The sequence below is a fragment of the Mastigoproctus giganteus genome, chromosome 14 (genome assembly GCF_048544385.1).
Source record: "Mastigoproctus giganteus isolate SK-2022 chromosome 14, ASM4854438v1, whole genome shotgun sequence".
In the NCBI taxonomy this organism is placed as follows: Eukaryota; Metazoa; Arthropoda; class Arachnida; order Uropygi; family Thelyphonidae; genus Mastigoproctus; species Mastigoproctus giganteus.
In genome coordinates this window covers 37519972-37544361 of record NC_143588.1, presented here as the reverse complement: position 1 = coordinate 37544361, position 24390 = coordinate 37519972, and the positions used below count along the sequence as shown (strand labels likewise).

General features: G+C 37.5%; 1 protein-coding gene across 3 annotated transcripts in view; it reads left to right on the top strand.

Annotated features, from left to right (window-relative positions):
• The window catches only part of LOC150075068 (protein disulfide-isomerase A5), a 755693-nt gene that overhangs the window by 30673 nt on the left and 700630 nt on the right, over positions 1-24390 (top strand). For all 3 annotated transcript variants that reach the window (XM_090388976.1, XM_090388975.1, XM_090388974.1), the window contains exons 2-3: positions 1007-1133; positions 23080-23170. In XM_090388976.1, coding sequence (XP_090245102.1) covers positions 1037-1133; positions 23080-23170 — 188 coding nt within the window. In that variant the 5' untranslated portion in view covers positions 1007-1036. The remainder of the gene's footprint in view (positions 1-1006; positions 1134-23079; positions 23171-24390) is intronic.

Here is a 24390-nt window from a genome sequence, read left to right as displayed (position 1 = left end):
TTGTACAGCAGTTTTCCATGTGCAATGGTATCAAAAGCTTTCCTGAAATCAAGTATATGATATCAAAATTATTTTTTGTATCCAGTTCCTCTGTGACCCCATCACAATGTGTAATGCACTGTGTATATTGTTTAACTTGTTATTTTGACTCTTAAAGACATTGAAATTTAAATAATTTTTTTTTTCTTATGAGCAAGGCTGATTGCCATTTAAGAGTCATATAAGTGGACACATGGTGTTCTTTATACGAATAGTGAGAAAGTGATTGTTTTTTTAGTGTGGTATTTCTCAAATTCTAATGAAGTCAGAGTGGAAGGTCGAAAGTTCAAAACTGTAGTGAAGGAATATTAAAAAATGACATGGATAGTTTTTTTTTTGTTTGGTTTACACTAGGGATAAGTGCATAGCCTGTAGTATACAATGTATAGGATTACAAAGTACCGAACATCATCGTGATATTAGCAGAGTTACAAATAGAGCATTGTTAAATTTGTGCTTAATAATATTTTATATCCAAGTCTACCTTTTTTTTTCTGAATCATCTTTCCCATCTCATATAGTGGTGTATTTGTATTGAATTAAACTTTTCATTTAGAACAACAGACTATGTTTTTATTCAATTATTTCTGCTCTTTTTTTTATTTTAAAAATTACTGTTTTAGTCTGATGAAGGGGAAGAAAAAAATTCTTTGGTATTAAAAAGTGTGAAACAATGTATAGGTAACCAATTTTAAGTATATTGGTATCATTCATGGTTTTTTTTTTTTTTTTTTTTCATTTTAAGCACATAGCTTTAATTCAAACATAGGATTTTATACTTGTCATATAAGTTTGACTCTAAAATATCAGATGATATTTTAGTGTCTCAATATGGTGGGAATGTATTAGAGCTTTTCGGTGTACATTTATTGGCTTAATCATGTTAAATTTTTGAAATTTTGAAGTTCATTTCAAATTACTTTCTATGTAAAAATTTGTTTTACAGATTTGACCTTCTTTTTTCCAGAAAATTCTGTTGATCTCAGATGCCAAAAAAATGGATAGATCATTGATTGAAAGTGTTAGTGATGCCAAAGAATTAAAGAAACTTCTGAGGACAAAAAATAATGTAATGATCCTTTTTACTAAAGCAGGTAATCTTTTTTGCTTTTTTATCTTTTATATATTATTCACATAAAAATTTAACTACCTTGTTGAATGCCATACATCATTTTAACGAAACTTTCCTCGTATTATCATGAACCTTCCTTCATACATATTTTCTGAAAATTATAATCTACAGAAATTGAAGTCTAATGTCAACAAGTATCTTCTTTCATCTTCTGAACATTCAGTCCATGCACCTACTAAGTACTATTGCTTCTAATACCACTCGTGTATGAAGTTTTCATAAAAAAAAAAAAAAAAAAAGTGAATTTTGTATAGCGTTGATGACTTGGTTCTCTAAATTAATTATATGAAAGTTGTCCTCCATAGCACTGTATTGGTTTTATCACTTGTTTGGAGAGTTCTGGATTTTGAATTCCATCGATGACTGGAGGACTTTCTGAGGGTCTCTTCAATCGGGGCTGTAATTGGCTGATATCAGGCAGAGGGTGTAAACCCTATGCAGGGTTTACCCCATGAGATATTCTGAGATTTTCAGCTAAGACCACATGCAAATCAGTTCTTAAATGCGTTTCTACAAACATAACATATAGCGGAGCAATATTGTTTAAGTTGCTAATGCTCCTACAACAACATATTAAAGATAAATAATATTTAACCCATCAGCAGGTTCATAACATATTCTTTTAAGCACATTGAGATATTTAGACCCAATATAACTGCATCTGAAAATATTCAATAATTAATTATGATATGTTCACTTTTCGATTTTGCCTATATTTTCAATCTTTTCTGAACAAATTCTGAAAAATCTGTTTTTTTATATTAAAAACATATTTTTAATAGTTTTTTTTTTAAAATTAAAATTCCTCTTAGATTCATTGATGAGCAAACTGCAAATTTAGTATAAAACAATACATTTCAATGAAAGCTTGCAATTGTATGTCTGTCAGTAACAGGAGCATGTTTGCTGGCAGTTTAATTCCAGATAATGCTTCAGTGTCACACACACAGCTAGTCATTACTGATCGGAGCCAGCTTGTTATCAATAACCCTGACAGGTGCCACTCAGCCCTTGCTTATAGGTTGAGTGGCATTCGGTTTAACTTAATTCATGATTTTTCCTAATTGTGTGATAATTAACAGAGAAATCTGTAATTTTCAGTGGAGAAATCAAAGAAAATATTTTCAAAAATATCTATTCTAAAATAGCTTTTGCCTGTGCGGACAGAGTAGATCAAGAGCACAAATTGCTGAAATATCTGGGAAAAGGGTCTAGTTGATCCTATGTAATTAGCTCAGGGTTAGCATTAGTATTAGTGCTATGATGCAAGAAAGCAAGCTTATGCAGCATCGGCCAAAAAAAAAAAAAAAAACCCCTCCCATTTCACCTCTCCATTCATTCTAAATGCCTGTCCAGCTCAGCCTTAAATTTATTTAGGCTATCAACTTCCACAAAACAAACATAGAAGTCTGTTCCACCAATCAACCAGGTGCCTCCGTAGCCAGGTGGGAAGGAGCAGCAGTGCATAGCACTCGCTTCTTGATTAGACCGAGGTTTGAGCCCGTCACCACCAAATACAGAGGATGCGGAAAGATCAGGGAATGACCACCGCATATCCCGGAGCAATATGGCCTTAGTTGCTAATGCTTCTAAAAACCAAACAACAAACAAACCAATCAACCACCCACTGGCTAAAGGCAAATTTCCGCACATCTATTCTACAACTGGCTTCCATCAATTTGAATCTATGTCCCCTCAGGTTCTTAATCTGAGCAAGAGGAAGAATTCCATTAGGATTCAGCTTGTTCAACCCATTCAAAGCCTATACACCTAAATCAGATCACCTTGCATGTGCTTACTCTACAGGCACTGCAATTTGCAGAGCCTTTCTTGGTAAGAGCACCCCTTTGTTCCCCCCACCAATCTTGTTGCCCTTTTTTGTACACATTCAACAACTGTACATCCTTCCTGAAATGAGGCCTACTGACCTGTACACACTACTCTAGGTGTGGTCTGACCATTGCCTTGTACAATAGGATAATAACCTCCCTGTCCCTGCTAGCAAAAATTCCTATATATCATTGACAAAACTCCATGACCTGTCCTGTCAGCCTGTTTGCACTGCTCAACAAACTTTATATTTGACTGCACAATTACCCCCAGGTCTTTTTCACTTTCCACTTCCCTGAATGTAGTACCACACAGTTAGCATGTTTCTCTTGAGTTATTGCTACCCATATGCAGTAGTTTGCATTTATCAATGTTAAACTTCTGTTGCCACTTCTTAGACCATTTACCCAACTTATCTAGATCCAGTTGGAGTAGCATACTGTCTTTGCTGTTGTTAACAACTCTGCCCGCCTTTGTATCATCTGCAAACTTGGACATTAAACCTGATATACCTTTATCAATATCGTTGATAAATATACAAAACAACAACAATGGCCCCAAGACTGAACCGTGGGGAACTGCACTAATAACATTTGTCCACGAAGAGCAAGTGGCCATTGATTACCACTCAATGTCATCTCTCACTCAATCATTCCTTTATCCATTGTAGCAACTTACCCTTAATGCCATACCTCCCAAATTTGTACAGTAGTCTTCCATGTGCAACATTATCAAAAGCATTCCTGAAATCCAAGTATATGATATCAAAATTATTTTTGACATTCAGTTTCTTTGTGACCACATCATATTATCCAATCAAATGATATACCTGATATACCTTCATCAATATCATTGATAAATATACAAAACAACAATGGTCTCAAGACTGAACTGTGGTTAAACTCCACTAATAACATTTGTCCACGAAGAGCAGTGGCCATTGATTACCACTCAATGTGGTAATCCTTTAATAAATCCATACCGTGTCTTAACTATTATTGCAGTCTTGTTTGGTTGATCCTGCAATGCTTCTTTAACCATTGACTGCATAATTTCCCCTAGAATACAAGTTAAATTAATAGGTCTGTAGTTACTTGTGTCACCTTTTGAATCCCCTTTGTGAATTGGTGATACATTTGCACACCTCCAGTCGATGAGTACCTCCCCTGAATCCAACGAAGCTCTCATAATTATGGCTACGAGTTTGCTTACTTCCTTTGCTGCCTCCTTTAATATAACTGTATAGATCCCACCTACCCCAGGTGCCTTCCGTATGTTTAACTTCAACAACTTCTCCTCCACTTTGCTCTCAGTTATTACAAAATCACTTAGCCCCCTGTTAGTTTAATAAACTTCTGGCATTCCTCTCATTGAATAATTTCTCATGTGTGAATGTAGATGCAAAAATACTGATTCAGTTTGTCAGCTACCTGAGCATGATCATCAATAGTCAACCTATCTATGTTAAGTGGCCCAATCCGATTCATCCCTTTCCTTGTAGAGTTTACATGAGTAAAGAACTCTTTGCCAGTGATTTCTCGTAATCTGCCTTCGCCTACCTTGATTACAGACAAGCCTTATTGACTTGATTACAGACAAGCTTATATCTGCCATCGGCTTCTGTGTCACCTGATAATTTTAAATGCATCCCATACATTTTTCTTCTCTACCACAAGCTTTATTAATTCATCTGACATCCATTTAGGCCTGAACTTTGAACAGTATTTCTTAATTAGAATAAAAAGCCTAGTAGCCTCCAAGATTAAGAATTCAATTTCGGTAACAACATCAGCTGATCCCACTGTAGAATTTCAAAACTGTCTGAGACCCCTATAGTCACCTTTACAAAAGTAAAAGCCCTTCCCTTTAGCCTTGATGGTAGTTACATCTTTAAGTAATTCCCATATCAGTACACTGTGATCACCCAGTGGTTCCTTTATCGACAAATTCTTAATGCATGAATAATCACTGCTGATAATCAGATCAAGAGTATTACTCCCTCTGGTTGCCTCTCGAACATGCTGCTGTAGAAAACAGTCATCTGATAAATCCAAAAAAGTCTTGCTAGTGTGTGAGTGACCAAGCCACAAGTTCCAGTCAATATCTGGAAAGTTAAAATCCCCCATTAAAACAGATTCTGATTTACTGGCCCACTCTATTTCTCTGCGTGTTATACTCAACTGCGTGTTATACTCATCAGATTCATTAGGCCTATAACACACACCTACTCTCATTTTTCCTTTCTCAGTATTTGTTACACCAAACAGACTCAGCATTGCATTGTCCACGAACCTCAATTGGATGCACTTCCTTAGATTTTGTTTCTTAACCAACAGCATAACCCCTCCTCCCTTCCTGTTCTGTATCTTTTCTGTACACCTTGTACTCCCCAAAATCCCATTCTGCATTGCTTTTATCTGTGTGACACCACGTTTCTGATATCCCAACAATATCTGCCTTTAATGTCTTGACTAGCACTTCAAACTCATCAAATTTATTAACTATACTCCTAGCATTGGTGTACATGCAAGTATACCTGCACCTGTTTTTACTCTTAGTTACCCTAACACAGCCCGTGTATTTACTTGTTCCACTATGACTCCCAATATTCCTGGAAATCTCCATTGCCATGCTTTCTATGCTGCTGCTCATTGTAATAGAAGCAGTACAAGAATCACTTTTGCCTCTGCCTTCGGCCACTGTTAACCTTTTAGTCTGTTTATCCCCCCCCCCTCAAGCTAGCAGTTTTTTTGACCCAACTAGCACTGCCTCGAAAGCATCAGCAAATATTCTTGCACCCTTTCTATTTAAGTGTACCCCATCCCTGTAGAAGCAGTCTCTCCTGTCGACAAGCACAGACCAGGCTGAAAACAATTCTACCACTTGAGCCTTACACAGTCTCTCTAGGGCCGAATTGCTCGATAAGGCTCTCATCATAGACTCCCTCCTGTTGTGTCTGGACAGAATTGCAGACACTTTCACATTCAACCCTAACTTGCGACATTTTTTTCAAGATTAACCTGTACTTGTTGAATAAATATGCAAATCTCTTACTCTTAATGTCATTAGTTCCGATGTATACAATAATATCACCTTTTGTGCCCTTGAAAGATGATATCTGCTCTACAACGTCATCAACTTTTGTCCCTGGCAGACATACCCTGGTCCTGTTCCACCTATCCTTCTTGCATAGTATATTCCCTGTCTCCCTGACAGTAGAGTCACCAACAATAACTAGTTCCTTTGGGACTAGTGCATTCTGCCTTGGAGATTGCCTCTGTGTTTCCTGATGCACAGGAGTCAGCTCTGCTGTTGAGCTGGGCAGCTGAGAGCTTTATTGGCCCCTCACATTAATTTATTCAACGCTCTCATAGACACCCATCAGAACGCTGAGCTTGTGCCTAATTTCTTGACACTAGGCATCTAGCACACAAAGACATCCTCCTTGGCTAGATCGTGTCTCGTTTTAGAAAGTTCAGCAAACATTTCACATTTCGCACATTTTTTGAGACTGTGATGCGTTGGAGAATCGTCCCTTCATTTCTTCCGCGAGTCACAGCACTCTCACTAGTCTGTGATCTTTGCTTTGCAGCTCTAGTCTGTGTCATGATATCCGTTTAACAATGGAATTTAATAAGATTAATAAATATTTTTGATTAATTGATAATACTATACTAAGCTAACAGATTCCTAATACAGTGCTTTGTATTACGTTATCTAGTTTTACGTTATACCTTAAGTTATCAGTTCGAGATATATACGTTGCGCTATTTCTTATTGATTACAATATGGCGGCCAGTTCAACAATATTGGCGCCAACACCGGGAGTCGTAACTTCCAAAAATCCACCGACTGTTCTCTTCCGCGACCAGAGCGCCCTCTCAAAAACTTTTGATAAAGCACTCGGGTTATCTAAAGATTTTTGAAAACTCCATTAGCACTTTAATATCCATGTATTTATTTTTGGGTCCAGTACTCAGAATTTCCTTAATTAAATGTACTATATCTTACTGATGATAGAAAACCTGCTTCCACTAATAAAGTCTACAATTTACCAGATTTATTTATTATTATTTTGTAAAATTGCATATAAACATGGCTTGTACTTTCACCCTATTTCAAACCACTTCTGGTAAAATGACAATCTGTGTAACATTCACAACTTGTTTCTCACTGGTCTTTAATAACCATGTTGACATACACAGCCTGTACTGATTTGTTAACAAAGAAGAGCAGTATCTTTGTTCATATATTTGAACTTCCGACTTTTGGCAGTATAAGTTATGTTGCCATTCCATGCATTTATTTTTCTTTAGAAGTAAATCTTCATTGATATTAAATTTTATTAATCTTTATATTAATTACATCTCTGCTGCTTTCGAAAGTGAGGTAGAATATTATCTTTGGGTTGTGTGAAAACAAGTTATCCAACATTAGGCAAAAAAAAAAAAAAGAAGAAAAATTCCCCATTTCACCCATCCATTCACTCTAAAAGTTTTGTCCAGTTCTTTCTTGAATTTATTTAAGCTATCAACTTCCACAATGACAGATGGAAGTTTGTTCCAGCATTTGTCTTTACCCACTGGCTTAAGACAAATTTCTACACATCTATTCTACAACTCTCTTTCCTGAATTTGAATTTATTATGATATGTAAACTGTGTTGTTTGCATTGCACTGGAAAAAACAAAACAACAAAATCAGCATGACAAATTTTTGCTTGATGACTCATGGCAAGCTTTGGTATTTGTTTTGGTAGTATTTGTTACACTTGTCTTTTTAATTACATACTGGATAGATAAAACAGGAGTGTGCTGTGTTAAAGGTATCTGAACACATTCAGAATTTTGCCACTTTGAGTATAATCTGCCAATGATAGTGTAGTATGCTTTGGTAAACTCAGACCGACTGTCTGAAAGTTTGTCATTTAAATTGATACTTGCATTATGTCAAAAGACTATTTTCTGAAGTAACTTTTTTTTTTTTTTTTTTGCATTGATTTCAAAGACAATTGAAGGTGTTCTGATTCTTGTGGAACACTTTTCCATATCCACCAAAGCTGTGGAAAAATGGCCTTGCTGATCACAAGAAGGGTTTTTTTTTAATCTAAAACCTTTTAATTTAATTCCTAAAAGTATGAAATATCCCTTGTATTATTCTTTATTCTGCTTATTCTTTTTTCCTCATTATTTTATTTTATTTTTTTAATAGGATGTTACTGAAGCCACTACCTATGATGTCTCTTCAGTAACTTCATGGTGCTTAGTTTCTCGTTTATAAAAATTTGGATGAATATTCCAAGGGATAAAAGAATAATTAAGAATAAAATATTGTACTTAATAAAAATAAGTTAAGCATTATAAAAAAAATAGCAAAAAAAAAAAGTTGACAGATCGTGCATTCTCCCTTCATTTGTGCTTGAATTCTGATATTGTGTGTTTGTTTGGATTTATTATCCAAAAACTGGCAGTCTCTAAGCTAGCTGGAATTTGGTTGTTTTATCGGCATGGGTCATTTTAAAGTTGAATGGGGAAAATGAAATAATAAAATGGAATAAAAATACATTAAAAACTATATATGCAATGGAGCCCCAACATCTGATGGTAATTTGTTCCACAAAACCCATTGTATTTTGAAAATATTGTAAGTTGAAACCAATAGTACATTGATTCCCTGTAATTCGTTCTAAACCCTTGACAGGCGACTGCAACAACACATAAAATAGTTATTTCTTACATGTTATACTTGATTTTTTTTAAAAATTAAAATTGAGTGTTTTATAAAGATTATTTAATAAATAGTTAAAAAAAATCTTAAAATAAATAATAAACTGGCATTTACTTTAGACTTGAAGTGCAGGGCTGATGAAATCAATGATGGCATAGTGGTGGTTAGAGTAGATCAGGAACCAAGTGTCTTTTCAGTTGTTTTGTCTTTTACTTCTACTGACAAAGAAACTGTCCAAAGTAGACTGTTTTTCTGACAACTCTTTTGTAGCTTTCTGAAGTAAGAAATGACTTTGTTTTTCATTTTGCATATTGTGAGTTCAGTGTTTTCAATGTTGTGGGGGGGGGGTGTTTTTACTACTCTTAAATGCTCCCAACAAGAAATGACAGTCTTCAACTCTTCAACTGACACTTTTTGGGTGTCTTCTTCCTCTCCAGTGTCACTTTCCATAATTTTCTCCAACTCTTGTAGCTTCTCTGTTGTTAGCTCACGCCCATGAGCATCAATAGTCCTCCACATCCTCTTCGTTAACCTCCAGACCCATTGATTTACCAAGAGTGACAATCATCATTTGTCAAAGCATTATCACTTCAAATCCATCAAAGTTATAGATGATTAAAGGTCAGATGTTTTTCCAGGCTGAATTTAAGCACCTGGTGGAAGCATCATTCTAAGCACTTACGATCAGCCTCACACAGTCCAGGATGTTGAGTTTCAACCTCCAAAAATCTTTGGACAGTGGCAAAAATTTTACTTGAACAAAGTCAAATTGTGCCTCAAGAGATTGTGATCTCTTGAGTGATCTCAAGTGGGGATCATGGCTCCAGGCCATGATCCCCACCTTGTTCTGTTTTTTTTTTTTTTTTTCATCTCAAGATAACACTTCACTGAAGGACAGAAAACTTAAAGCGCCCATTTATTGAAGACTTATCTTGTAACCCAGGCCTTCTTGTTACTGCGTCAAAACACTCCCAGCATGCCTTTGTTGACTTTTTGTTGTTTAAATACTTTGGGGGTGTTAGAGTGATACACCAGCATAGGCTTCAGCTTAAAATTTCCAGAGGCATTGGCATCCAACAGGAGAGTGAGCTTATCTTTCATAGGCTTATGCCTAGGTAAACTAGCCTCATCCTTAGTGATGTACATTCTCCTGGGCATTTGCTTCCAGAAAAGGATGGTTTCATCAACATTAAGAACCTGCTGGGAAAGATAACCCTCCTGATCAACAAACTCTTGAAATTCAATTTTAAAGGCCTCAGCTGCTTTTTTATCAGCACTGGATGCAGTAGCGTAGGAATGCCTTGGCATTGGGGAAGATGCCAAGGGCTCTGGTATCAGAAGGGCACTCTGAATTGGCACTTCCATGCCAAGCTATTTCAATACCTGAGGCTAGCTGATGAAATGGCACCCCGAGATGATGAGAGCAGAAGGTGGGCTGTTGACTCAGGCCCATTGTCATAAATGAAATTTTGGAGCCCTTGTAGTTTTCCATTCACCACTGATATATGCTCCAATTCTCGTAGGGATGTTGGATCCTTTGGCAATGCCCCTTTCTGTAGACATCGAACATTACGTTTCAAAGGGTCAAATCTACAAATGGCACAGTGGACTTCAAGTGGTTGTTGACCAGTGGTGTATTTGGGCCAGAACGCACCAGAACAATGTTCCAGTACTTTTTTTCTAAATGCCATAATAGAAAATCATTAAATTTATACACCCAATATTATGAAACAATGGCATAATCAAAGGGGAAGTAGAAATATTTATTTTACCCATTGCTACTAAAAATATATATTAATAGTAATCCTTAAAATTAATAGATTTCTTTAAAAATTTATTTAAAAACAAAAATATAAATTTCGCAATGAAACTTGAATGTTTCTTACTAAAGTACAAATTTTTAGATAAAGAGATCCAACGAATGAGATATACTGTGATGCGTGCGAGCGCTGCATTTTGATTCGCCATGAGTCGAACGCTAGAACTGGTTGTTCTATGAACTGTGAGTCTGATTCAGTTGCTGTACAGTCGATGTGGCGTTATCATATATAGTCTTCTGGAGAATGAGCATTCCGGTACTATTTTTTTTTTAGCAATACACCTCTGTTGTTGACATATGGCAGGGGTCAGCAACTTGCCGCTCACAAGTCGCATGTGGATCTTTGAACCTGTAGCTGCGTCTCTTTAACTTTTCGCCCACATGTGCAACAAGCACGGTGCGCAGCGGGAGCGGGCAGTGACATGAATATAGCATTAGTTTCAGCTCAAGCTGCAAACACTTCTCAGATTAGTTTGCCTGCGCATCGTAAGCATTAATAAATAATATTTAAAAAATATATGTATTTTTTAATAAAACACCTTCTCACTCTATTCCATTTCTTAATCTACCCCCCCCAGCTTGAGCTGAGATGTGGCTCTTGGGATCTTTTTTTTTTTTTTTTAATTAGATAAAAAATGGCTCTTCACTCAAAAAAAGGTTGCCGACCCCTGACACATATGGTGTCTGCAACAATATATGTGCAGGTCTGACCCTGTTGGTCAATGCAGCTGTTTTTATGGTGTTCTTTATTTTGGCTGTTTTAACCTTGTTAGGATCTGGGTTGTGGCTGCGTTCAGTCACAGAAAGTAGTTGCTTCACCTCCAAATCTGTATGAACACAACCTTTGCAAGAAAGTGCATTCCTCTGAGAATATTCCGAATGTTTTCATGTACTTTTGATCTCTTTTTGGTGTATAAGTAGCCTTCTCCATACAGTTTAGAACCTTCTTTGTTCTTGATGATCTCCATGTTGGTTGAAGATAGACAGATTTTTTTGGGTCACTCAGAGTGTATAACCAATTTTTGAAAACACTACAACTCTCAAAAGCTCACAACAACAGTATATTCCCACAGACCTTAACAGATTAAATCTGAATTACGTCACATTTTAGGGCAAAAGCCTCAAGTTGCATAGTGAGTTAACATGCTTACAAGTTAGTGCAAATGCATCAGATCTGCTCGCAGCTAACTACTAAATAGTTATAAGATTGGCATTATTATGTATATCTCATATTGTGAATACCTTCACAACGAGTTGGCATGATATTGTACTACCTCGAATAAGTAGCTCTTCACCATAGGAGAAAACTATTGTTATTTATTCTCAGCGGATGCCACCACCAGACATCACCATTTCGGAGCTGGTTGGTTCCTCTTTGGTGGACGGGCAGGCACCCTGGTGTTGCAATGATGGCAAAGTATAACTCCACAATATGAGAGATGTCTGATGGTGTGTACTAATTTGAATTATGTCGAATTTTAGGGCAAAAGCTACAAGTTGCGAGCTGCAAGCAGATCTGATGCATTTGCACTAACTTGTAAGCATGTTAACTCATTACGCAACCTGAAGCTTTTGCCCTAAAATGCGACATAATTCAAATTACTACACACTATCAGGCATCTCTCATGTTGTGGAGTTATACTTCACAACTGCCTTCCCATTATTGCAACACCAGGATGCTTGCCCACCCACCGAAGAGGAGCCAATCAGCTCTGAAATGCGACATAATTCAAATTACTACACACTATCAGGCATCTCTCATGTTGTGGAGTTATACTTCACAACTGCCTTCCCATTATTGCAACACCAGGATGCTTGCCCACCCACCGAAGAGGAGCCAATCAGCTCTGAAATGGTGCTGTTACTTATTCTCAGTGGTGGCATCCACTGAGAATAAGTAACAATAGCCTTCTCCTATGGTGAAGAGTTACTTACTCGAGGTAGTGCAATATCATGGCAACTCATTGTGAAGGTATTCATAATATGGGATATACATAATGATGCAAATCTTATAATAATTTATTAGTTAGCTGCGAACAGATCTGATGCATTTACACTAACTTGTAAGCAGATTAGATCTGTTGACATCTGATTTAATCTCTGACGGGCTGCTCAGATACAAGGTTAGAGAATCCTGTTCATATAATAATTGAAAGTACCTCTTATAATTAAATGCTGACAATGGTGGAGGATGCCTGCAATTCGGTGTGTAACTCAGATATAGAACTCGCACACTTTTGGAAGAATCAAAACATAGGTGCAAAATAATTAAATGCTTATATCTCATATTGTGAATACAATATGAGATATAAGGTGAAGCCTTAGGTGAAGAGTTACTTAATTGAAGTAGTGCAATATCGTGGCATCTCGTTGTGAAGGTATTCACAATGAGATATAACTTAAAATGATGCTGCCATATAAATATTTTGTTTATTAAGAAATGGCTGTGTATTAATTGATGCTATTGCACTTAATATATACATAGTATAAATTTGCTTGCAGCTTGAGGCTTTAGCCCTAAATGCATCTTAGTCAAAATACATCATACACCATCAGGCATTTCTCATATTGTGGAGTTATACTTCATAACTGTTTTGCCATCATTGCATCACTTGGGTACCTACCCACGCACCGAAGACTGGCCAAATAGCCCTGAAACGGCACCAGGGGGAGCCTGATGTCTGGAGTTTCCAAGAATAGGTAACAACAGCCTTCTCCACTGGGGAAGCGTTGCCTATTTGAGGAGTTTGAGTTTTTGAGTGGTGTGAGTTGAAGGAGTTACTGTCCCTTTCATTCTTCTACACCGTTTCTTTTCCTCTTCCACTCCTACTATTACTTTCCCTCTACCTTTTTGCTTTTCTAAGTCTAATAGGGACAAGTGGATAGTCGAGTTATTATCCCACACATATACAAAATAGCCTTGAAATGGTGCCGTCTGGGTGTAACATTAGTCTTCTCCTTAGGTGAAGCGTTACTTATTTGAAGTAGTGCAATATCATGGCAACTCGTTGTGAAGGTATTCACAATATGAGATATAACTTAAAACGATTCCGCCTTATAAATATTCTGTTTATTCAGAAATGGCTGTGTATTAATGATGCTATTGCACTTAATATATACATAGGATTATAAATGGTTAACACAGTTTGCCAAGAGGTTTTCAACCAGGTGTCAGCTGCAGGACCATCGGAATCCTGTTTTATTCCTTGAATATTTTCATAAACAATATCATGCCTCTCCTTCCATCTTGTCAGCCCTCCATCCATTGCCTTAAACTCTGTAATTTTTCAGCAAAATCATTAGCTTTTTGAAGAAGAATGCTACGATTGATTGGTACATTAAATGAACTGGCCCATTTGAACCAAATGAATAGAGCTTCATCTACTGTTTGGCATTTCCCTTCACACTTCATTTTTCTGGTTTCACTAATCACATTAGTGTTTAATGTGTGATGTAATTTTAATAAAGATGATTGAGACACTGCTTGCTAATTTTAATGCCACTTCTCCTTGAGACATGTTGCCTGATAAGTTTAATTTATTGTACGTTTCTGTAATTCATAACTTATCTTTTACACTGAAATTCACTCTTTCTGTTCACTGAATTTTTTTTTTTGGGTGGTAAAATTTAAAACACAGTAAAAAAGATAAGTTCAATAACAAAGCACACGGCACACACAAATTGGAAGTAACACAACACACACATAAGTGAAACGAAGTTTAGATATAGAAATGAAGAGCAGATTTCATTGAATTGGAAACACATTTCACCATAATACCTTGAAAACACAGAATTCCAACTATCGGTATTATCACAAATGCAATAAGATTGAGTTTAGTACCTGTTTATTGCACTAACAGAAAAGCCCAATAAACCGGAAACTGCAGATTGTTTTTATTGTTTTATGGTTGTGACTTCCAGAATTGTGCTTTATAAAAATATCACAGAGGTGTTCACAGTTGATTCTTATAACCGAAAATGTGATTCTAATAAATGATGTAAGTGTAGTGCATTTTATTGATTTGAATCGGTTCTTCAAAATTTGATTCTATTAAGGGGCTGATTCTAATAACCAGTGATCACTATAGTAATAGTAATAGAGACATGTAAAGCAAGTGTATGAGCTTATGTAGCATCAGCCAAAAAAAAAAAAAAAATTCACTCAACCATTCCCTCTAAAAGTTTTCATTTCCTCAATTACTGCATTTATCAATTACTGAAATTTTTGGATACAATGTAATTTGAGCAAGAATATGCCCGACTCCTTCACGTAATGTGGCAGTTGACAGTGCTTTACACATATATGCTACTTAAACTTTCTCCACTCACTAGCCAGCAGTGAGGTTATATGCTGGCTGATCCTGATACTTCCTGGTAGGTTTAGTGTGATGGCTATCTAGCAGCTAACCTGCAAACACTCCTTTAAATCTGTACTCTAGAAACAATAAGGAATACTGGATGTTTTACACGATGACCATCATAAAAAGACATTCCACTTATTGTGTGATAGCAGAAATGGGGATTGGCAGAAATTTACTCTAGAGACTAAATATGGGTTTCACCACTCATATATGGTAGAGTGTCGATTATCAGGAATAATTTATGTCAGATCTCTTCTGGATAGCTAAATTTCCTAAATAATCAAACCAGATAATTTTTCTGGTAAGATTAAATAAATTTAATCTAAATAAGATTAATTAAATAAAAAAAAATATATAAACCAATCTCGGGAAACATCCATCCAGGTATTTTTATGATTTTTATACAAAACAGGAAAATCAGAAAGATTTTTAAATGCTCTCAGTTTTTTCAATTTACTCATAACGAGCACAGACAATCTGTATGTCCCAGTGCATTTTTATTTTAGTGGCTAGGGTTTTTTTCAGTAATGCTTTCTATAATAAACCTGTCTATCAACATTATAAACATTTTCTTTCTCATAATTTGGTATAACTGAAGCAAACTTCCTTTTCAAAGGACACCACTGCCAATTCGTCTGCAGAAAGTTTCTTGCCTTGAATATCTAATTCACATATACCGTGTCTCAGTTTAAGGTTCTTCAGCCAACCTGTGCTTGCCTTAAAATCTTAATTATCTATTAATTTTCAATTAAAATCCAATGCTTTTCACACACCATCGGGACAGACACTGGCTCACCTAAACTTCGCTCTGAAGAAAAATAAATTGCACAGTTTCGGTCCGATATTATTCTTACTGAATTTGGTGGTGCCTCCATAGCCAGGTGGGAAGGAGCAGCAGTCCGTAGCACATGCTTCTTGATTAGGCCAGGGTTCGAGTCCGTCACCACCAAATACGGAGGATGCGGAAAGGTCAGGGAATGACTACTGCATATCCCGGAGCAATATGACCTTAGTTGCTAATGCTCCTAAAAAAAAAAAAAACTGAATTTGGTAGAGTTAAACTAATCTGAAATTTACTCATGGTTTCCGAGAAAACCCAGTAGTTTCTGTGATATTTTTCTAAAGCACATTTTTTAAGGTCACATAGACGATAAGAACAATTTGCAGTTTTTGGTTTATTGGCCTTTTTGTTTGTACAATCTGTTATAAACAGGTAGTAAACTTGATCTTTCACTTATTATAATCAAAATTCAGTTTGCAAACATGTTCACTATAACTGGAGCTTACTGTACTACCGTTAATAAAAAAAAAAAAAAGAAAGATGTCTGCCAGGTATGTCTGAAAGAAAGGGTATGTCTGCCAGGGGCAAAGGTTGATGACGTTGTAGAGCAGATAACATCTTTTAAGGGCACAAAAGGTGGTATAGTTGTACATGTTGGCACTAATGATATTAAGAGTAGGAGATCTGCGGAATTACTTAACTGTACAGGTCACTGTTGAACAAAAGCAGAGAATTAGGGTTGAATTTGAAAGTGTCTGCAATTCTGCCCAGACACGATAGGAGGGAGTATATGATGAGAGCCTTGTCGATCAATTTGGCGCTGGAAAGATTGTGCAAGGCTCAAGGGGTAGAATTTTTTTTCAGCCTGGACTGTACTTGTTAACAGGAGAGATTGCTTCTACAGGGATGAGATACACTTAAATAGAAAGGGTGCAAGAATATTTGCTGATGCTATCGAGGCAGTGTTAGGTGGGGCGGAAAACTGCTAGCTTGGGGGGAGACAAAGACTAATAGATTAACAGTAGCCACTGGCAGAGGTGAAAGAGATTCTTGCACTGCTTCTATTGGAATGAGCAGAAGCCTGAAAAACAAGATGCAGGGTATTTCAGAGACTGCTGGGAGTCATTGCGGTACAAGTAAACACATGGGTTGTGTTAGGGTAGCTAAGAATAGAAATAGGTGCATGTATACTTGTGTGTACACCAATGCTAGGAGTTTAGTAAATAAATTTGAATTTGAGGTATTGCTCAAAACATCAAAGGCAGATATTGTTGGGATATCAGAGACGTGGTGTCACACAGATATAAGGAATGCAGAACTGTAATTTGGGGAGTACAACGTCTACAGAAAGGATAGACTGGATAGGAAGGAAGGAGGGGTTATGCTATTAGTTAAGAAATACATAAAATCCAAGGAAGTGAAGCCAGTGGACATCGCTGGACAGTGCAGTGTCGAGTCAGTTTGGTGTGACATAAGCATTGGGAGATCAAAATTGAGAGTAGGAGTGTGCTATAGGCCTAATGACTCTGATGAGTATAATAAGAAACTGTACAGGGAAATAGAGTGGGCCAGTAAATCAGAGTGTCTTATAATGGGAAATTTTAATTTCCCAGATATTGACTGGAATTTGGGGGCTGGTCACTCACACACTAGCAAGGCTTTTGTGGATTTATTGGATGATTGTTTTCTACATCAGCATGTTCGGGAGTCAACTAGAGGGAGGAATACTCTTGATTTGATTATTAACAGTGATTCTTCATGCATTAAGAATCTGCAGATAAATGAACCACTAGGTGGCAGTGATCACAGTGTGCTGAAGTGGGATTTACTCAGAGGTAACTACCATTAGGGGTAAAGGGAAGGGTTATTGCTTCCGTAAAGGCGACTACAATGGACTGAGACAGTATTTAAATTCTATACAGTGGGACCAACTGATGATGTTACCAACAGCAAATTCAAAATGGGAAGCATTCAAAGAACTTATCTTGGAAGCTACTACGCTTTACATACCAACCAAGAAATATTGTTCAAGGTTTAGGCCTAAATGGATGTCAGATGAACTGATGAGGCATATGGCAGAGAAGAAAAATGCATGGGATACATACAAATTAACACATGACACAGAAGCCTATGATAGATACAAGTTGACCTGTAACCAAGTTACAAAGGAGGTTAGGCAGGCGAAGGCAGATTACGAGAAATCTTTGGCAAGGGATGCAAAGAAAAACAGCAAAGAGTTCTTTACTTATGTAAACTCTAGAAGGAAGGGGATGAATCAGATTGGACCACTTGATATCGATGGGTCAACTGTTGATGATCCTGCTCAGGTAGCTAACAAACTAATTGAATATTTTGCATCGACATTCACACATGAGGAGTTATTTAGCGAGGGGAAAGCCAGAGGTGTATTCAACTCTAGCAGTAAGCTAGAGAATCTAGTAATAACTGACAGTAAAGTGGAGGAGAAATTGTTGAAGATAAACACAAGAAAGGCACCCGGGGTGTATGGGATCTATCCAGTTATATTAAAGGAGGCAGCAGAGGAAGTAAGCAAACCCTTAGCCATAATTATCAGAGCTTCCTTGGACTCAGGGGAGGTACCCACAGACTGGAAAGTGCAAATGTGACCCCAATTCACAAAGGAGGATCAAAGGCTGACACAAGTAATTATAGACCTGTGAGTTTAACTTCTGTTCCAGGAAAATTAATGGAGGCACTAGTTAAAGAAGCACTGCAGGATCATTTAGACAAGACTTCAGTTATAGCTCGGACACAGCATGGTTTTGTTAAGGGGAAGTCTTGCCTGACCAATTTGATTGGATACTATGATGCAGTCACAAAGGAACTGGATGCAGGGAATAACTTTGATATTATATACTTGGCTCTTAGAAAGGCTTTTGATACTGTTGCATATGGAAGACTGCTGCACAAATTGGAGCAGTGTGACATTGGAGGCAAATTGCTGCTGTGGATAAAGGGGTGGCTGAGGGGGAGAAGACAGAGTGGTAATCAATGGACACTGCTCGTTGTGGACTAATGTTATTAGTGGAGTCCCTCAGGGCTCAGTGTTGGGTCCATTATTGTTTTCTGTATTCATAAATGATATTGATGATGGTATATCAAGCTTAATGTCGAAGTTTGCAGACGATACAAAGGTAGGCAGGGTTGTCAAGGACACTACTGACACTACTGTTAACAGGAGAGTCTGCTTGTACAGGGATGGAATACACTTAAATAGAAAGGGTGCAAGAATATTTGCTGATGCTATCGAGGCAGTGTTTGGTTGGTCGGAAAACTGATAGCTTGGGGGGATACAAGGACTAATAGTTTAACAGTAGCTGTAGGCAGAGGTGAAGGTGATTCTTGCACAACTTCTATTAGAATAATTAGCAACCTGGAGCGTGGGGTGTTGGAGGGTTTCAGGGACGGGTGGTGGTCATCGTGGAATGGGTGGGTATATGGAATGTGTTAGGGTAACAAAGAATAGGAGTAGGAGCATGTATGCTTGCATGTATACAAATGCTAGAAGTATAGTAAATAAATTTGATGAATTTGAAGTGTTGGTCAAGACATCAAAGGCGGATATTGTTGGAATATCAGAGACATGGTGTCACACTGATATAAGGAATGCCGAACTGGAATTTGGCGAGTACAATGTGTACAGAAAGGATAGACAGGATAGGAAGGGAGGAGGTGTTATGTTGTTAATTAAGAAAAACATAAAATCAAAAGAGGTGCATCCAGTTGATATAGATGAACAGTGCACTGTTGAGTCAGTTTGGTGTGACATAAGCACTGCGAAAGCAAAAATATGAGTAGGAGTGTGTTATAGGCCTAATGACTCGAATGAGTACAATGAACAATTGTACAGAGAAATAGAGTGGGCTAGTAAATCGGAATGTCTTATAATGGGGGATTTCAACTTCCCAGATATTGACTGGAACTTGTGGGTTGGTCACTCACACACTAGTCAGACTTTTGTGGATTTATTGGATGATTGTTTTCTGCAGCAGCATGTTCAAGAGGCAACCAGAGAAAGTAATACTCTTGATCTGGTTATCAGCAGTGATCATTCATGTATTAGGAATTTGCAGATAAAAGAACCACTAGGTGGCAGTGATCACAGTGTACTGACGTGGGATTTACTTAAAGATTTAAATACCATCAGGGGTAAAGGAAAGGGTTTTTGCTTCCGTAAAGGCGAGTACAGTGGTCTCCGATAGTTTTTAAATTCTGTACAGTGGGATCAACTGACGATGTTACCAACAGTAAATTCTAAGTGGGAAGCATTCAAGGAATTAATCGTGGATGCTACTAAAAGTTTCATACCTATTAAGAAATAGTGTTCAAGGTTTAGGCCTAAATGGTTGTCAAATGAACTAATGAGACTCGTAACAGAGAAGAGAGATGCATGGGATGCATACAAATTAACACATGACACAGAAGCCTATGATAGCTACAAGTTGATCTGTAACCAAGTTACAAAGGAGGTTAGGCAGGTGAGGGCAGATTACGAGAAATCCTTGGCAAAAGATGCTAAGAAAAACAGCAAGGATTTCTTTACTTATATAAACTCTAAAAGGAAGGGGATGAATCTGATTGGTCCACTTGACATCGATGGTTCGACTGTTGATGATCCTGCTCAGATAGCAAACAAACTGAATGAGTATTTTGCATCTACATTCACACGTGAGGAATTATTAAGGTTTGAAAATGGCAGAAGGTTATCAAATTGTAGGAGGATACTTAATGATTTTGTAATAACTGAGAGCAAAGTGGAAGAGAAATTGTTGAAGTTAAACGTAAGAAAAGCACCTGGGGTGGATGGGATCTATCCAGTTATATTAAAGGAGGCGGCAAAGCAACTAAGCAAACCGTTAGCCATAATTATGAGAGCATCCTTGGACTCAAGGGAGGTTCTCACGGACTGGAGATGTGTAAATGTATCCCCAATTCACAAAGGGGGATCGAAGGGTGACAAGGGTAATTACAAACCAGTTAGTTTAACTTCTGTTCTGGGTAAAATAATGGAGTCACTGGTTAAAGATGCATTGCAGGATCATCTAGACAAGACTGCAGCAATAATTCAGACACAGCATGGGTTTGTTAAGGGAAAGTCTTGTCTGACAAATTTGATAGGATATCATGATGTGGTTACAAAGGAACTGGATGCAAAAAATAATTTTGATATCATATATTTGGATTTCAGGAAAGCTTTTGACACTGTTGTGCATGGAAGACTATTGTACAAATTGGAGCAGAATGGTATTAAGGGTAAGTTGCTACAATGGATAAAAGGATGGTTAAGTGGGAGAAGACAGAGGGCAGTAATCAATGGGTGCTGCTCTTCTTGGACTAATGTTATTAGTGGAGTCCACAGGGTTCGGTGTTGGGACCACTGTTGTTTTGTATATTTATCAATGATATTGATGAAGGAATATCAGGCTTAGTGTCGAAGTTTGCAGATGATACAAAGGTTGGCAGGGTTGTTAATGACAGTAATGGCAGTGTGCTACTGCAACAGGATCTAGATAATTTGGGCAGATGGGCTAAGAAGTGGCAACTGAAGTTTAACCTTGACAAATGCAAAGTACTGCATATGGGTAGAAGTAACCCCAGAGAAACGTACCAACTGTGTGGTACTACACTTAAGGTGGTAGAAAATGAAAAAGACCTGGGGGTAATTGTGCAGGCAGATATGAAGTTTTCTGAGCAATGCAGACAGGCTGCCAGGGCAGGTCATGGGGTTTTGTCAATGATATATAGGAATTTTGCTAGCAGGGAAAAGGAGGTGATTATCCCTCTGTATAAGGCAATGGTCAGGCCATGCCTTGAGTACTGCGTACAGGTCTGGAGGCCTCATTTTAGGGAGGATGTAGATTTACTTGAGCATGTACAGAGAAGGGCAACAAGATTAGTGAGGGGGAATGAAGGGATCCTCTTATCAAGAGTGGCTTAAGTTCTGCAAATTGCAGTGGCTGGAGACTAGGCACCTGTGCGGTGATCTGATTGAGGTGTACAAGGCCTTGAATTGGTTCAGCACGCTGAATTCTGATGGGATCCTTCCACTTGTTCAGATTACGAACCTAAGGGGGCATAAATTCAAATTAAGAAAAGACAGATGTAGATTGGATGTGCGGAAATTTGCCTTTAGCCAGCGGGTGGTTAATTGCTGGAACAAACTTCCATCTGTCGTTGTGGAAGTTGATAGATTGAATAAATTGAAGGAGGAACTGGACAGGCATTTGGAGGGAATGGTGTGTTTTTTTTTTTTTTTTGGCTGATGCTGCATAAGCTCATACATTTGCTTTCTTGCATCACATGCCACTACTACTACTATGCTGCTGCAACAGGATCTGGAAAGGTTGAGCAGATGGGCTGAGAGGTGGCATGAAGTTTAACATTGACAAATGTAAAGTACTACACATGGGAAACAGCAACCCCAGAGCAACGTATCAACTCTGTGGTACTACACTGACAGTGGTAGAGAATGAAAGGGACCTGGGGGGGTGGTTCTACAGGCAGATATGAAGTTCTGAGCAGTGCAGACGGGCTGCAAGAGTAGCTCATGGTGTATTGTCAATGATATATAGGAATATTTCTAGCAGGGATAAGGAGGTGATTATTCCCTTGTATAAGGCAATGGTCAGGCCACACCATACATACAGGTCTGGAGGCCTCATTTCAAGAAGGATGTAGAGCTGCTGGAACGAGTACAGAGAAGGGCAACAAGATTAGTGAATGGATCAAAGGGGTGCTCTTATGAAGAAAGGCTTAAGTTTTGCAAATTACAGTGTCTGGAGACTAGGCACCAGCGAGGTGATCTGATAGAGGTGTATAAAGCCTTGAATGGTTTGAGCATGCTCAGTGCTGATGGGATTCTTCCTCTCGCTCAGAATAATCACCTGAGAGGGCATAAATTCAAATTGAGGAAAGACAGATGTAGGATGGATGTGCGGAAATTTGCCTTTAGCCAGAGGGTGGTTGGTTGGTGGAACAGACTTCCATCCCTTGTCGTGGAAGTTGATAGCGTAAATAAGTTTAAGGCTCAGCTGGACAGGTATTTTGAATGAACAGAGGGGTGAAGTGGAAGTGGTTTTTTTTTTTTTTTTTGGCTAGTGCTGCATAAGCTTGCTTTCTTGCATCAAATGCCTCTACTAATGCTAAGATTAGCGTTTCAAATTGTTCCGGACTGACGTTCTACTGTACTACATAGTGAATGAACAGATCTTTAAAACAATTGAATTATCACAACTGAAGTTATAGCTAAATAAATTTTGGTTTATAGAAATAATGCAACTGTAAATAAAACAAAGTGTGTCTTTAGCTTAGCATTTGTTAATCTGCATAATTTTGGCTTGCATTTCATAAGTGGATATTCCTTTATTTAGGTAAAGAAGCAACAGAGTTAATTAGGCTGTATTCTGAGGTTGCAGATGAAATTAAAGGGCAAGCAACATTAGGATATGTAGATTGTGGAGGGTATGTGTTGGTTATTTTTTAAATTTTCATATAACATATGTTTATGGGACTGCTTATTGACATAATTATTAATTTTTTAAATTTTTATTTTTACCTTTGATGCATGCTGTGTAAGTTACCTCTATAAATTGGTGTACTTCACTGTGTGCATTGGAGTATGACTGGAGTTTTGTAAATTGAAGTCAACTTTGTATCTGTGTGGTGATGTCATTGAAGTGTTTTGGCATTAATTTAAATTGAACTGTTTACAGAACATAAATTTAAATTGAAAAAGGATGGTTTACATCAGTAGAAATGTGCTTTCAGATAGTTGGTTTTTTTTAATGAAAACCCCAGATACAAAAGGTAGTAAAACCTATGGTACTTAGTACTTTGCATGGGTTTGAAGGTTGAGAAGGCTGAAGATACTTGTTAACATTAGACTTAGGATGATAATTTCTGTAATGATAGTTTTCAGGAGATACATGTGAAAGTCGGTTGTTATAGAAAACAGAAGTTGAAGAGATAAATGAGGAAGAAGAAGAAAAGTTGGTTCTGTGAATTTGAAGTTGGACTGTAAATAGATGTTTTGACTGGTTGTGGCATGTGTTCAGATTTGTTTGGAAGACAGCAGGGGAATTAGAGATATCAATTCAGAAGAACAGTGCCTGTGGAAGTATTTATAGGAAAGGCATGCAGCAGAAGCAGAATGTCTATGAGACAGAGTGGAGAGTCTTTGTAAGAGATGGGTCATTGATTAGCGGCTATGAAGCTTATTTAGGAATTACAATGGAAGCTTATTTAGAAGACCTTTATGTCAGATATGATTGAAAGGATAAGAAATGTCAAGAGTAACTGCTTGAGATTCACATTTCTTTTCCAAAGATTTTATCCATAGATGGGTAATATAAGCCAAATATATCACCAGTGTATCAACACCAATGGAATCCATATTCATGATCATTGATCATATGGAAGGTTTCAAGATACTCTAGAAGTTGAATGGTTGATTGATTTCTCCATTACTTTGGAAAGGATAGAGGTAAGCACAATAGGATGATAATTGTATGAGAGAAATTTGTCACCTTCTAAGGAACTGGTTGGGTATGAACAAATTTCCAAGCAGAAGAAAAAACACCAGTGGAAAGGCAACATGGAACAGGAGCAAGCTGAGGAGAACAGGTTTTGAGAATGGGTGGAGAAATGCCATTAGGACCCAGAGCTTTATTGGGATCAGGATT